The sequence below is a fragment of the Homarus americanus genome, unplaced genomic scaffold (assembly GCF_018991925.1).
Source record: "Homarus americanus isolate GMGI-L3 unplaced genomic scaffold, GMGI_Hamer_2.0 scaffold31037, whole genome shotgun sequence".
NCBI classification, from domain to species: Eukaryota; Metazoa; Arthropoda; class Malacostraca; order Decapoda; family Nephropidae; genus Homarus; species Homarus americanus.
This window is the reverse complement of record NW_024722227.1, coordinates 6,378,728-6,392,886: the sequence shown is the minus strand read 5'-3', so window position 1 is coordinate 6,392,886 and position 14,159 is coordinate 6,378,728. Positions and strand designations below refer to the sequence as shown.

Genomic DNA, 14,159 nt, shown 5'->3' with positions numbered 1-14,159 from the left:
ACGGTCTGTCAGTCCAGTGAACTCCTGGCCGTCAATCAGTATTGGTTCCAGGGGTCTGTCTGTCTCTCTCTTCTTTTCCTCCCCAGAACTCCCCCTCGCTGAAGTAAAGTTGAAGGACCGACGTAACTATGTGGACGCTAATGACGGGATGTAGTGCTGGTTATGGAACACGCGTGGGCCGTGTTGTTGTGGTACATCTATTAGCAAAGTTTGGATCAACCTCATCGATGATGGTGAGAGTTATCAGAGGGAGGAAGACAGACACACACACACACACACACACACACACACACACACACACACACACACACACACACACACACACACACACACACACACACACACACACACACACCTGATGGCTAGAAGAACAGCCCAGTCCCAACCATTGTAAAAATTATATATCAATAACTTGTAATCAACCAGTGTATTCACTCCCAGTCAATCTTACTTTTCGCACTGTCATTATGTTGAAATGCCCTGTAGTTTGAGCTTCTCCCTACCTAATTATTATATGTCATGTTTGTATCACATATGTTACTTGTATATTGTTTGTAAATCAAGAGACCCATTCCCCAATTATGTAACTATATATTTTCAGCCTTCCGGCTGCCATGCTCTTTCAATAAACAGTTAATTATTATTACACACACACACACACACACACACACACACACACACACACACACACACACACGATAAACACTGCGCCTTTCGTTTTCGGAATTTTTACACATTATTAGTTGCATCCTGGTCGCCTCTCTCTCTCTCCTCGCCCAACCCACATTATGGTGCTAATATCACAATTGTTAAAACAATGTACCAAGGCTATATGAGATCTCTGATAGACTATCACGCACCAGCCCTGGTTCTTCGTGACGGGAAAGGCATTAACAAACTCGAGAAAAAAAAATCAGCTTATCTTAAGTTGTCCCATGGGCACTGAAGTACTTAATATGAGGAAAGAACTAGGTATACCCAGTGTTAAAGATAGAATAATTGAAGTCAACCTCATGATAGCCCTGAGGCTTCTGCGTGGTGATCCTGATAACATTGTTTCCTTAAAATTGCTAGAATGTATGAACCATGGGACTGGTGAGTCTAAATGGATCCAAAATACAGCTACACATATGAATATCTTTGGATTAGACCACCTGTACAAAGTTGAGACACAACAGCACTTCTTACCATAACCCTTCGAACGACTATTTACATAAAGTCCTTATCTTCAACACACCGCCAAAGTGAGACCTGTTGCACACATACGACACAGACTGATGATAACACCACCCAGACCATCTACAGCCACTGATGGATCTCTTAACACAGACTATGTTTCTGGAGGAGACTGACTTCATCTCGTTTTTATAGGTTTCTTTATTCTTGTCGTTTCCTTTTGGGTCGTTTTTCTTTCCGTGTTTTTCTTGTTACGCCATTTTTACTTTAGCTTTACCTTTTAACATAATTTTCTCCGACTGTTGGGCCGCTAAGGTAGTATTCATAACCAATCAAGCAATCTTAACGCTGCCTGTGGGAGGATTAAAAGTGACTCAGCCCAACGGCGATACAGTTGAGAAAGGAGTGAAAATCAATAATTGAATTAGTTGTCATACTCACAGAAATAAAACTTGTTGAAGTCAACGTCACTGACAGTCTCACCATCACTGACTCCCTATACTCAATACTTGCCCTCGACACCCTCAACTCAAGTTGTCACGCGCTTGTCTCTGAAGCCAGACACAAATATGTGTGTACCGTGTTGACCGGGGTGTCAAGATCAAACTGCTGTGGATTCCCCCATACAGGCCTCAGTGAACATGACAAAGTTAATGCCTTAGTCAAACTCGCGTCTTGAATACAATTTAAGTCTGTTAAAAAGAACCCACAAGAATGTAATCTGGAAATAACCTGTTGATGAATTTGAAGCAAGCAGACAAGTGCAAATAGGCAATAGTCAGTCTATTGTCTAGTGTCTACCGTGATGAGATGTTTCAAGTAAAACGTGTACTCTTATATGGAGCAAGTAACAAGATCACTAGATTACAACATGTTGTAACCGTGAGACTAAGGTTAGGATGTAAGTACCTCTGGCAGTTTGCCTTACTCACACCTGCAAGAGACACATCACCTGTATGAGGCCATAACTTAGGCTACACACTTACTGAAGCCTTCACTAAATGACAGCCCGAGACACACTTTTCCACAACAATGCGCACACAACTACCTAACCTTAATTAACACAGCTAATACCCAGCTCACAGCCACCCTCACAGCCAATACCCAGATCACAGCCACCCTCACAGCCAATACCCAGATCACAGTCATCCTCACAGCCAATACCCAGGTCACAGCCACCCTCTGTCAGCACCAGCTCACAGCCACCCTCACAGCCAATACCCAGATCACAGCCACCCTCATGTACCCAGATCACAGCCACCCTCCTGTGTGCAGATCACAGTCATCCTCTGTGTGCAGGTCACAGCCACCCTCTGGCCAATGCAGCTCACAGCCACCCTCCTGTGTGCAGATCACAGCCACCCTCACAGCCAATGCAGGTCACAGCCACCCCTAACAGCCAATACCCAGGTCACAGCCACCTCTGGCCAATACCCAGGTCTGCAGCCGTCTCCACAGCCAATGCAGGTCACAGCCACCCTCACAGCCACCCTCACAGCCAATACCCAGGTAGTAATGGCAGCCCAGATTCAGCCACCCTCACAGCCAATACCCAGCTCACAGCCACCCTCACAGCCAATGCAGATCACAGCCGCCCTCACAGCCAATGCCAGATCACAGCCACCCTCTGGCCAATACCCGGGTCTGTCACCCTCTGTGTGCAGCTCACAGCCACCCTCTCCCAGCCAATACCCAGATCACAGCCACCCTCATGCAGATCACAGTCATCCTCACGCAGCCAATACCCAGCTCACAGCCACCCTCACAGCCCAATACCCAGATCACAGCCACCCTCACAGCCAATACCCAGGTCACAGCCACCCTCACAGCCAATACCCAGGTCACAGCCACCCTCATGTGCAGATCACAATACCCTCAGCCAATCACCCAGATCACAGTCATCCTCTGTAATGTCCAGGTCACAGCCACCCTCACAGCCAATACTTGGGTAGTAATGGCACGTGGAGTCTGATCTCCCTCTGGCCAATACCCAGATCACAGCCATCCTCATGTGCAGATCCATACCCTGCAGCCAATACCCAGATCACAGCCACCCTCACAGCCAATACCCAGATCACAGTCATCCTCACAGCCAATACCCAGGTCACAGCCACCCTCACAGCCAATACCCAGGTAGTAATGGCAGCCCAGGTCACAGTCACCCTCACAGCCAATACCCAGATCACAGCCACCCTCACAGCCAATACCCAGGTCACAGTCACCCTCACAGCCAATACCCAGATCACAGCCACCCTCACAGCCAATACCCAGGTCACAGCCACCCTCACAGCCAATACCCAGGTCACAGCCACCCTCACAGCCAATACCCAGGTAGTAATGGCAGCCCAGGTCACAGCCACCCTCACAGCCAATACCCAGGTCACAGTCACCCTCACAGCCCAGACAGTCCCTCTAACAAACGTTAATTACATCAGGTCGTGTGAACGTATGGAATGTCTTTCTCATAACATAACGTCAGTCCTCCTTTGGCTGGGAAATTTCATAAGCGTGTTTTTTTTTTCCAGGAACGTCAGAAAACAAGACTCCTGTGTAACTGTAAAAGGGGAGACTAATATATTTGATCTTACAAGGTCACGAGCACTTTGTAATTGCCAGCTGCTGAACGGAGAGGGAGTGAGGGAGTAAGGGTGGGAGACAGGGAATGAGGGAGTGATGGAAAGTGGGAGGATAAGAGGGGAAGGGGGTGGGAGAGATAAGAAGGATGGAGGAAGTGTGGGAAAGAGAGAATTTAATATTTTGAATTTTGCCGCAGACAGCGGCTAGTTTATTGTGCAGCCTATACTCATCCTGTGAGCGGTAGGACAAGAAGGATTACAGAACAGAGGTCACAACGGGTGTGATCACTCTGATCACTCCAGTGATCAGAGTATTATCAGAACATTTGTTTAGTTCTGCACAAAAGAATTCACTTATTCACACTTTAGTGAGGGACACACTGCAGTGTGAGGCCATATTATGTTTGACCACACACTTTACATTTAATGTTACTCACATCTATATGCGAACCATTTGAGTACATTGTGCGTTTAGTTCTGTACATAGAAATTAATTTAGTTACAAGTTTCCAAAATATCAGCTATCTTGCCATTAGAGATGAAATGCTGTCCCATTACACATACAGTGTAATGGTTATATTTTCACACATTCAAGGACGTAGTGATGGTGTCTGGCCACACACTTAACATTTAGTTTTTTCATATCTACTTGAGGGATATACGTACTGCCAGAAGTACTTGTACCCTAACCTTAGTCTAGCGGCTACAACATAATATATCGATCTTGTTACTTGCTCCATATACATATTTCACTTGATACATCTCATAGTAAACTATGGATCGACTAGTGCCTGTTTGCACTTGTTTACTTGCGTCAAATTCATCAATAAGTTCCTTCCCAATTACAGTTTTAAGGGTTCTTTTTGACAGACCCAGATTGTATTCAACATGTCTTCGTTAGACGCGAGTTTGGCGAGGACATCAACTCTGTCATGTTCTTTAAGGCCTATGTGAGAGGGAACCACAACAGTTTGACCTTGACACCCTGGTCAGTAGGGTACGGTATATTTGTGTCTGGCCTCAGAGACAAGCGCGTAACAGTGGGTTCAACAAGCTTTATGGCTGTGAGTATGACAACTAATTTAGTTTGTAAAGTGGATGCCCAGTTACTAATTCTTGCTCCTTTCTATACTACATTACCGTTAGGCTGAGTCACAATGACAGCACTTCCAGCCCTCCCACAGACAGTGTTAGATGATCCATCAGTGTAGATGGTCTGTGCGATGTTATTATCAGCCTGTAGGGTGTGTGTATGTGTTCAAGAGCTCTCACTGTGGCACTGTGTTGGAGATAAGGACTTTGTATAATAAGTCGTTTGGACGGGTGTGTAAGTGCTGTGATGTTAAAGGAAACTCCGCCTGGGTGGCAAGAAGCGCCGTTGTTACTCATCTCTGAGCGTTAATAGAGACTAGCATCAATAGATCCTATTGTTATAGACCCTATTATTAATATATCTTAGTGATAATAGATCCCTGTGTCACATAGATCTTACAGTCAATAGATCCTAGTGCTTATAGATTCAAATTCTAATAGGTCCCAGTGCTAATTGGTCCTAGTGTCAATAGAGTCTAGGGTCAATAGAGCCTAGTGTCAATAGGTCCTAGTGTCAATAGATCCTAGTGTCAATAGATCCGAGTGTCAATAGGTCCTAGTGTCAATAGGTCCTAGTGTCAATAGATCCTAGTGTCAATAGATCCTAGTGTCAATAGATCCGAGGTCAATAGGTCCTAGTGTCAATAGATCCGAGTGTCATAGATCCGAGTGTCAAGATCCGAGTGTCAATAGATCCTAGTGTCATAGATCCGAGTGTCAATAGGTCCTAGTGTCAATAGATCCTAGTGTCAATAGATCCTAGTGTCAATAGATCCTAGTGTCAATAGTCCGGTGTCATAGATCCTAGTGTCATAGATCCTAGTGTCAATAGATCCTAGTGTCAATAGATCCGAGTGTCAATAGGTCCTAGTGTCAATAGGTCCTAGTTCAATAGATCCGAGTGTCAATAGATCCGGAGTGTCAATAGATCCGAGTGTCAATAGATCCGAGGTCAATAGATCCGAGGTCAACAGATCCGAGGTCAATAGATCCGAGTGTCAATAGATCCGTGTCAATAGATCCAGTGAAGGTCCTAGTGTCAATAGATCCGAGTGTCAATAGATCCTAGTGTCAATAGGTCCTAGTGTCAATAGATCCTAGTGTCAATAGATCCGAGTGTCAATAGAGCCAGTGTCAATAGATCCGAGTGTCAAGAGGTCCTAGTGTCAATAGATCCTGTGTCAATAGGTCCTAGTGTCAACAGATCCTAGTGTCAATAGGTCCTAGTGTCAATAGATCCTGTGTCAATAGGTCCTAGTGTCACAGATCCGAGTGTCAATAGGTCCTAGTGTCAATAGATCCTAGTGTCAATAGATCCGAGTGTCAAGGGTCCTAGTGTCAATAGAGCCTAGTGTCATAGATCCTAGTGTCAATAGGTCCCAGTGTCAATAGAACCTAGTGTCAATAGGTCCTAGTGTCAATAGATCCGTGTGTCAATAGGTCCTAGTGAATAAGATCCAGTGTCAATAGATCCTAGGTCATAGTCCTAGTGTCAATATCCTAGTGTCAATAGATCCGAGTGTCAATAGGTCCTAGTTCAATAGATCCGAGTGTCAATAGATCCAAGTCAATAGGTCCTAGTGTCAATAGATCCCAGTGTCAATAGATCCGAGTGTCAGAGCCGAGTGTCAATAGATCCTAGTGTCAATAGGTCCTAGTGTCAATAGATCCTAGTGTCAATAGGTCCTAGTGTCAATAGAACTGTGTCATAGGTCCCAGTGTCAATAGATCCGAGTCAATAGGTCCTAGTGTCAATAGATCCGAGTGTCAATAGGTCCTAGTGTCAATAGATCCTAGTGTCAGATCCAGGTCAATAGTCCAGTGACAGATCCTAGTGTCAATAGATCCGAGTGTCAATAGATCCTAGTGTCAATAGGTCCTAGTGTCAATAGATCCTGTTACAGATCCGAGGTCAATAGAGCCGAGTGTCAATATATCTTAGTGATAATAGATCCCTGTGTCACATAGATCTTACAGTCAATAGATCCTAGTGCTTATAGATTCAAATTCTAATAGGTCCCAGTGCTAATTGGTCCTAGTGTCAATAGAGTCTAGGGTCAATAGAGCCTAGTGTCAATAGGTCCTAGTGTCAATAGATCCGAGTGTCAATAGATCCTAGTGTCAATAGATCCGAGTGTCAATAGATCCGAGTGTCAATAGATCCTAGTGTCAATAGATCCTAGTGTCAATAGATCCGAGTGTCAATAGATCCGAGTGTCAATAGATCCTAGTGTCAATAGATCCTAGTGTCAATAGAGCCTAGTGTCAATAGGTCCTAGTGTCAATAGGTCCTAGTGTCAATAGATCCTAGTGTCAATAGAGCCTAGTGTCAATGAATCCTAGTGTCAATGAATCCTGAGTGTCAATAGATCCTGAGTGTCAATAGATCCGAGTGTCCAATAGGTCCTAGTGTCAATGGAGTCCTAGCGTCAATAGATCCAGTGTCCAATAGATCCGAGTGTCAATAGATCGAGAGTGTCAATAGATCCGGTGTCAATAGATCCGAGAGTGTCAATGATCCAGTGTCAATAGATCCTAGTGTCAATAGATCCGAGTGTCAATAGATCCGAGTGTCAATAGATCCGAGTGTCAATAGATCCGAGTGTCAATAGATCCGAGTGTCAATAGGTCCGAGTGTCAATAGATCCGAGTGTCAATAGATCCGAGTGTCAATAGATCCGAGTGTCAATAGATCCTAGTGTCAATAGGTCCTAGTGTCAATAGATCCTAGTGTCAATAGATCCGAGTGTCAATAGAGCCTAGTGTCAATAGATCCTAGTGTCAATAGGTCCTAGTGTCAATAGATCCTAGTGTCAATAGGTCCTAGTGTCAATAGATCCTAGTGTCAATAGGTCCTAGTGTCAATAGATCCTTGTGTCAATAGGTCCTAGTGTCAATAGATCCGAGTGTCAATAGGTCCTAGTGTCAATAGATCCTAGTGTCAATAGATCCGAGTGTCAATAGAGCCTAGTGTCAATAGAGCCTAGTGTCAATAGGTCCTAGTGTCAATAGGTCCTAGTGTCAATAGATCCTAGATCCGAGTGTCAATAGGTCCTAGTGTCAATAGGTCCTAGTGTCAATAGATCCTAGTGTCAATAGGTCCTAGTGTCAATAGATCCTAGTGTCAATAGATCCGAGTGTCAATAGGTCCTAGTGTCAATGAATCCTGAGTGTCAATAGATCCGAGTGTCAATAGGTCTAGTGTCCAATAGGTCCTGGTGTCCAATAGATCTAGTGTCAATGGGGCCTGGTGTCAGTAGGCCTGGTGTCAGCCAGGTCCTAGTGTCCATCGGTCCTAGATCCAGTGTCAATGTGGGTCCCTGGTGTCAGCAGGTCCTGGTGTGTCAGCTAGATCCTAGTGTCCAATAGGTCCTAGTGTCAATAGATCCTAGTGTCAATAGAGCCTAGTGTCAATAGAGCCTAGTGTCAATAGGTCCTAGTGTCAATAGGTCCTAGTGTCAATAGGTCCTAGTGTCAATAGATCCTAGATCCGAGTGTCAATAGGTCCTAGTGTCAATAGGTCCTAGTGTCAATAGATCCGAGTGTCAATAGGTCCGAGTGTCAATAGGTCCTAGTGTCAATAAGTCCTAAGGTTAAAAGATCCAAGTTCTGATAGGCTTCGGTCCCATTAGGCCCCACTGCTAACAGATCCCAGTTATAGGAGGAGGCTAAACACACCTTTTTCACCAGTAAGAATAAAAGGATGGCAACAATTGAAGAGAGAGAGAGAGAGAGAGAGAGAGAGAGAGAGAGAGAGAGAGAGCAATTCATCTAATTTTTTTTCTGATAAATATTTACTCGTCATTGCGTAGAAATATCCACTGAAGATATATGATACAGTCTACCCTTCGGCTTACGCTCAATGTACAGTCACCCGCGAAAGTCACTTCACTTCTCAAGTGGAACAGAGAGAGAGGCGACAGGACATTTTGCGGGTGACTATACTTACCATCTACCCACTTAAAATACTCTTCACCCATTTGGACTAAGCTTTACTTAACATCTACCCACATATAATATAAATCACATATCTTCTCCCCGCTTCAAGTACCACCAGTAAGCCCTCATGAGCGGCGGGGGTTCGGGCACAACTTTAAGTCCTGCTAACCTTTCACAACACATGCGGCGACGATATTAACTTGATGATGACACAAACACCTGATTTAAAAATGCGTTAATTAAACTGGTCGTTACTTTTGATGTGCAGCATCTCCTGGTCTCTGACCTTTTAAAACGCGGGAATGATGGTGTCTTTCTGGTCAGAATTAACGCCAACTTTAAAGCGAGGGAATTGTGTATCTCTGTTGAATTTGGCGTCAATTTTAATGTGTGGAAATAATGCGTCTTTTATAAGTTTGACGCAAATTAATACGGGAAATTTGGTTTTGAATTTGTCGCCAATTTTTTTTTGAGAAATTTGGCGCAGTAAATTTGAGTGTACATGTGTGGCGCAATTATCAATTTTCGCCCATAATGACTATTTTAATTTGCAGCTAAATTTTAGACTCGGAAATTCTGATATTTTGCTCTCTTGTCACGCGGGATTGTCTGGGTGTGGCGGCCATAACTCCCTGACGGTGACTGTAATCCCTTCAGCTGGTCACAACACCTGAGTTACAACCTGCCATCAGCGCCTTTGTCATCAGTTAATCATCCTTAATAACCAATCCGGACTGGAGACACACACCACTGCCTTCCTCACCCACCGACTTACACATTGTCAAGTAAATGCACTCAATACTTCTGCTTTAATTACAAAAAAAAAAATATATATATATACAGTAAATACAAGTACCTTACCGCAGCTCATCACCACTGCTGCCTTATACAGTAAATACAAGTGTCTTACCGCAGCTCATCACCACTGCTGCCTTATACAGTAAATACAAGTGTCTTACCGCAGCTCATCACCACTGCTGCCTTATACAGTAAATACAAGTACCTTACCGCAGCTCATCACCACTGCTGCCTTATACAGTAAATACAAGTGTCTTACCGCAGCTCATCACCACTGCTGCCTTATACAGTAAATACAAGTACCTTACCGCAGCTCATCACCACTGCCTTATACAATCAAATAAGTGTCTTACCGCAGCTCATCACCACTGCTGCCTTATTACGGTAAATACCAAGTACCTTTACCGCAGCTCATCACCACTGCTGCCTTATACAGTAAATAAATTACCTTACCGCAGCTCATCACCACTGCTGCCTTATACAGTAAATACAAGTGCCTTACCGCAGCTCATCTGCCACTGCTGCCGCCTCCACAGTAAATACAGTACCTTTACACTGACTCATCACCACTGCTGCCTTATACAGTGCCGCAGCTCAACACCACTGCTGCCTTATACAAAGTAAATACAAGTACCTTACCGCAGCTCATCACCACTGCTGCCTTATACAATACCACCAGCTCATCACCACTGCTGCCTTATACAGTACCGCAGCTCATCACCACTTAACGCGCCCGCAGCTCCCATAACCACTGCTGCCTTATGCAGTACCGCAGCTCATCACCACTGCTACTATACAGGAAATACAAGTGATGCCTAACGCTCGTACCACTGCTGCCTTATACACAGCTCATCACGCTGCTGTGCGCCTTACAGTAAATACAAGTACCCTAACGGCATCATCACCACTGCTGCCTTATACAGTACCGCAGCTCATCACCACTGCTGCCTTATGCGGTACTACCCGGCTCAGCACCGCTGCGCCGCTACAGTAAATACAAATTGCCTTACCGCAGCTCATCACACTGCTGCCTTACAGTCGATACAAAGTACCTTACCGCAGCTCATCTGCCACTGCCCGCGCCTTCATTAAATACCGCGATGCCGCCTGCCGGCTCATCACCACCGCATATACGGTAAATACCGTGCCCTAAACAACGGCTCATCACCGCTTGCTGCCTTATGCAATAAATAAGTGATGCCTTACCGCAGCTCATCACCACTGCTGCCTTATACAGTCGATACAAGTACCTTACCGCAGCTCATCACCACTGCTGCCTTATACAGTAAATACAAGTACCTTACCGCAGCTCATCACCACTGCTGCCTTATACAGTAATTACAAGTACCTTACCGCAGCTCATCACCACTGCTGCCTTATACAGTAAATACAAGTACCTTACAGCAGCTCGTCACCACAGCTGCCTTATACAGTCGATACAAGTACCTTACCGCAGCTCATCACCACTGCTGCCTTATACAGTAAATACAAGTACCTTACCGCAGCTCATCGCCGCACCCCTGCGCGCGCCCATCACGATCGATACAAGTACTAACGGCGGCTCATCACCGCAACGCGCTTATACGAGTAAATAAGTGCCGCGGCTCATCACCATAACGCCTTGCTTTGATCGATACGACTGCAGCACGCGGCTCATCACCACTGCTGCCTTATACGGTAAATACAGTGCCTAACGGCAGCTCATCACCATAACGCGTATACGGTAAATACAAATTACCTTACCGCAGCTCATCACCACTGCTGCCTTATACAGTCGATGCAAGTGCCTTACCGCAGCTCATCACTACGCTTTTCCGCCTTCCGCCGGTAAAATACCAAGTGCCTTTGCGGCTCATCACCGCAACGCATGTACGGTAAATACCAAGTGCCTTACTGCAGCTCATCACCACTGCTGCTGTATACAGATCGATACGCAAGTACCTTGCAGCTCATCACCTGCTGCCTTATACGAATCGATACAAGTACCTTACGCAGCTCATCACCACTGCTGCCAGCAGCCGCAGTAAATACAAGTACCTTACCTTACCGCAGCTCATCACCACTGCTGCCTTATACAGTAAATACAAGTACCTTACCGCAGCTCATCACCACTGCTGCCTTATACAGTAAATACAAGTACCTTACAGCAGCTCGTCACCACAGCTGCCTTATACAGTCGATACAAGTACCTTACCGCAGCTCATCACCACTGCTGCCTTATACAGTAAATACAAGTACCTTACCGCAGCTCATCACCACTGCTGCCTTATACAGTAAATACAAGTACCTTACAGCAGCTCGTCACCACTGCTGCCTTATACAGTAAATACAAGTACCTTACCGCAGCTCATCACCACTGCTGCCTTATACAGTAACAAAGTAACACCTACACAAGACGCCTCTGTGTGTAGGAGAAACAGCCTCTGGTAATAACAGGCCGACAACTACAAAATGACCCTAAAAATATCAATACCTAAACATATTTACTCATGACAAACCAACGAGTTTCTAGAGTAAGTCACTTCACTCGATATTCTGGAGCAAATAAAACCGTTCTACAGGCCACTCATGAGCGTTGAGTAAGTACTATTAATCCCAGCAGGAGACCCACTACTGTAAGAGGCTCACGACTCACCAAACACTCCCCACAAGGTTAGGCTCACGACTCACCAAACACTCCCCACAAGGTTAAAGTCAGTACAGTAAATGTTCACTTGATCAGAGTTACGGTGGTGCAGTTTAACACAGTCATCAACAATTGGACGTGGAAAGAATGTCGGCCACATGGACCAGCGAGGGACACACACATAACAATATCTTACGGTCGTCTCCAGGTGTGTTGTACCAGGTGTGTTGTACCAGGTGTGTTGTACCAGGTGTGTTGTACCTGGTGTGTTGGTTGTACCAGGTGTGTTGTACCAGTGTCCTGTATCTGGTGTTTGTATCAGGTGTGTCACCGATTTATATCATACCAGGTGTAACTGACGTCATTGTCTCACTAACATATTACGGCATAAACGACAAATCCCTTTTCTAAAGTAAATTCATAAAAAAAATGTTACATACAACAGTATTTTCGTCCAGCTTATATTTACATACACATAACATACAGTATATAGCTTTTCGGTTTAATGTTAAAGCAATTTCCTCGAATAAAGAGCAACTACAAATCAATTCTTGTGAACTGGGAGTTGTTATATATATATATATATATATATATATATATATATATATATATATATATATATATATATATATATATATATATATATATATATATATATATATATATATATATATATATATATATATATATATATATATATATATATATATATATATATATATATATATATATATATATATATATATATATATAGATATATATATATAGATATATATATAGATATATATATATAGATATATATATAGATATATATATAGATATATATATAGATATATATATAGATATATATATAGATATATATATATAGATATATATATAGATATATATATAGATATATATATATAGATATAGATATAGATATAGATATAGATATAGATATATATATATATATATATATATATATATATATATATATATATATATATATATATATATATATATATATATATATATATATATATATAGAGATATATATATATATATATATATATATATATATAGAGAGAGAGAGAGAGAGAGAGAGATATAGACATAGATATAGATATATATATATATATATATATATATATATATATATATATATAGATATATATATATATATATATATATATATATATATATATATATATATAGAGAGAGAGAGAGAGAGAGAGAGAGAGAGAGAGGTCGTGTGTGTTTATGTGTAATAAAATATATGATACCTTATTTCTATTTACAAACAGAAACAGACAACGAAGCTATAACAACACAACACAACACAACACAACACAACACAACACAACTACCCTCGTGACAATTCTTTAACAATATCACGTTTTCTAAATCGTGTTGTCGTTGTTACCAATCTTTAATTTTCTTCTGAATAAAATATAAATTATCAAGTACAGAAAGACCTCTAATGTATTTTCACTCAACGGACAAGAAAAAAAATATGTTGTAATAAATAAACTAATACGTATAGGTTCTATTAAGAGAGACAGAGTAAAGACAAAATTCACCAAACGTAAAAGAACCCACGACCAATAAGTCCGCGGCCAATTTTGTTAACATCATATATTTGGATGGCGGGATTATTGTCATTCTAAGCCGGCGCCCGGCGGTTCATCTGCTCCGGATAGGAGGTAATATATGAACCATATCCGGCTTGAGCCAGTACCAGTAGTATAACCATATCACCACCAGCTTGAACCAGTACCAGTGACGCCAGACCCACGTGACGGCCACCCTGGAATGACTTTCTCTCCCTGTGTGTTATGTGACGCCAGGCCCACGTGACGGCCACACTGGACTGACTTTCTCTCCCTGTGTTATGTGACACCAGGCCCACGTGACGGCCACCCTGGACTGACTCTATCCCTCTGTTATGTGACACCAGGCCCCACGTGACGGCC

The 14,159-nt window shown here is 43.1% G+C and overlaps 2 protein-coding genes across 2 annotated transcripts in view; one reads left to right on the top strand and one right to left on the bottom strand.

The window, feature by feature from the left end:
* The first annotated feature begins 1,986 nt into the window (after positions 1 to 1,986).
* On the top strand, positions 1,987 to 3,128 carry LOC121862498 (integrator complex subunit 3 homolog). The gene is made up of 2 exons (XM_042360804.1): positions 1,987 to 2,058; positions 2,244 to 3,128. Exons 1-2 carry the CDS (start codon positions 1,987 to 1,989, stop codon positions 3,126 to 3,128), a joined length of 957 nt encoding a protein of 318 aa, XP_042216738.1.
* Positions 3,129 to 3,183: 55 nt separating this feature from the next.
* Positions 3,184 to 14,159, bottom strand: part of LOC121862497 (small cysteine and glycine repeat-containing protein 2-like) — a 56,622-nt gene continuing 45,646 nt past the window's right edge. Inside the window, exon 2 of the mRNA XM_042360803.1 lies at positions 3,184 to 3,588. Coding sequence (XP_042216737.1) covers positions 3,184 to 3,588 — 405 coding nt within the window. The remainder of the gene's footprint in view (positions 3,589 to 14,159) is intronic.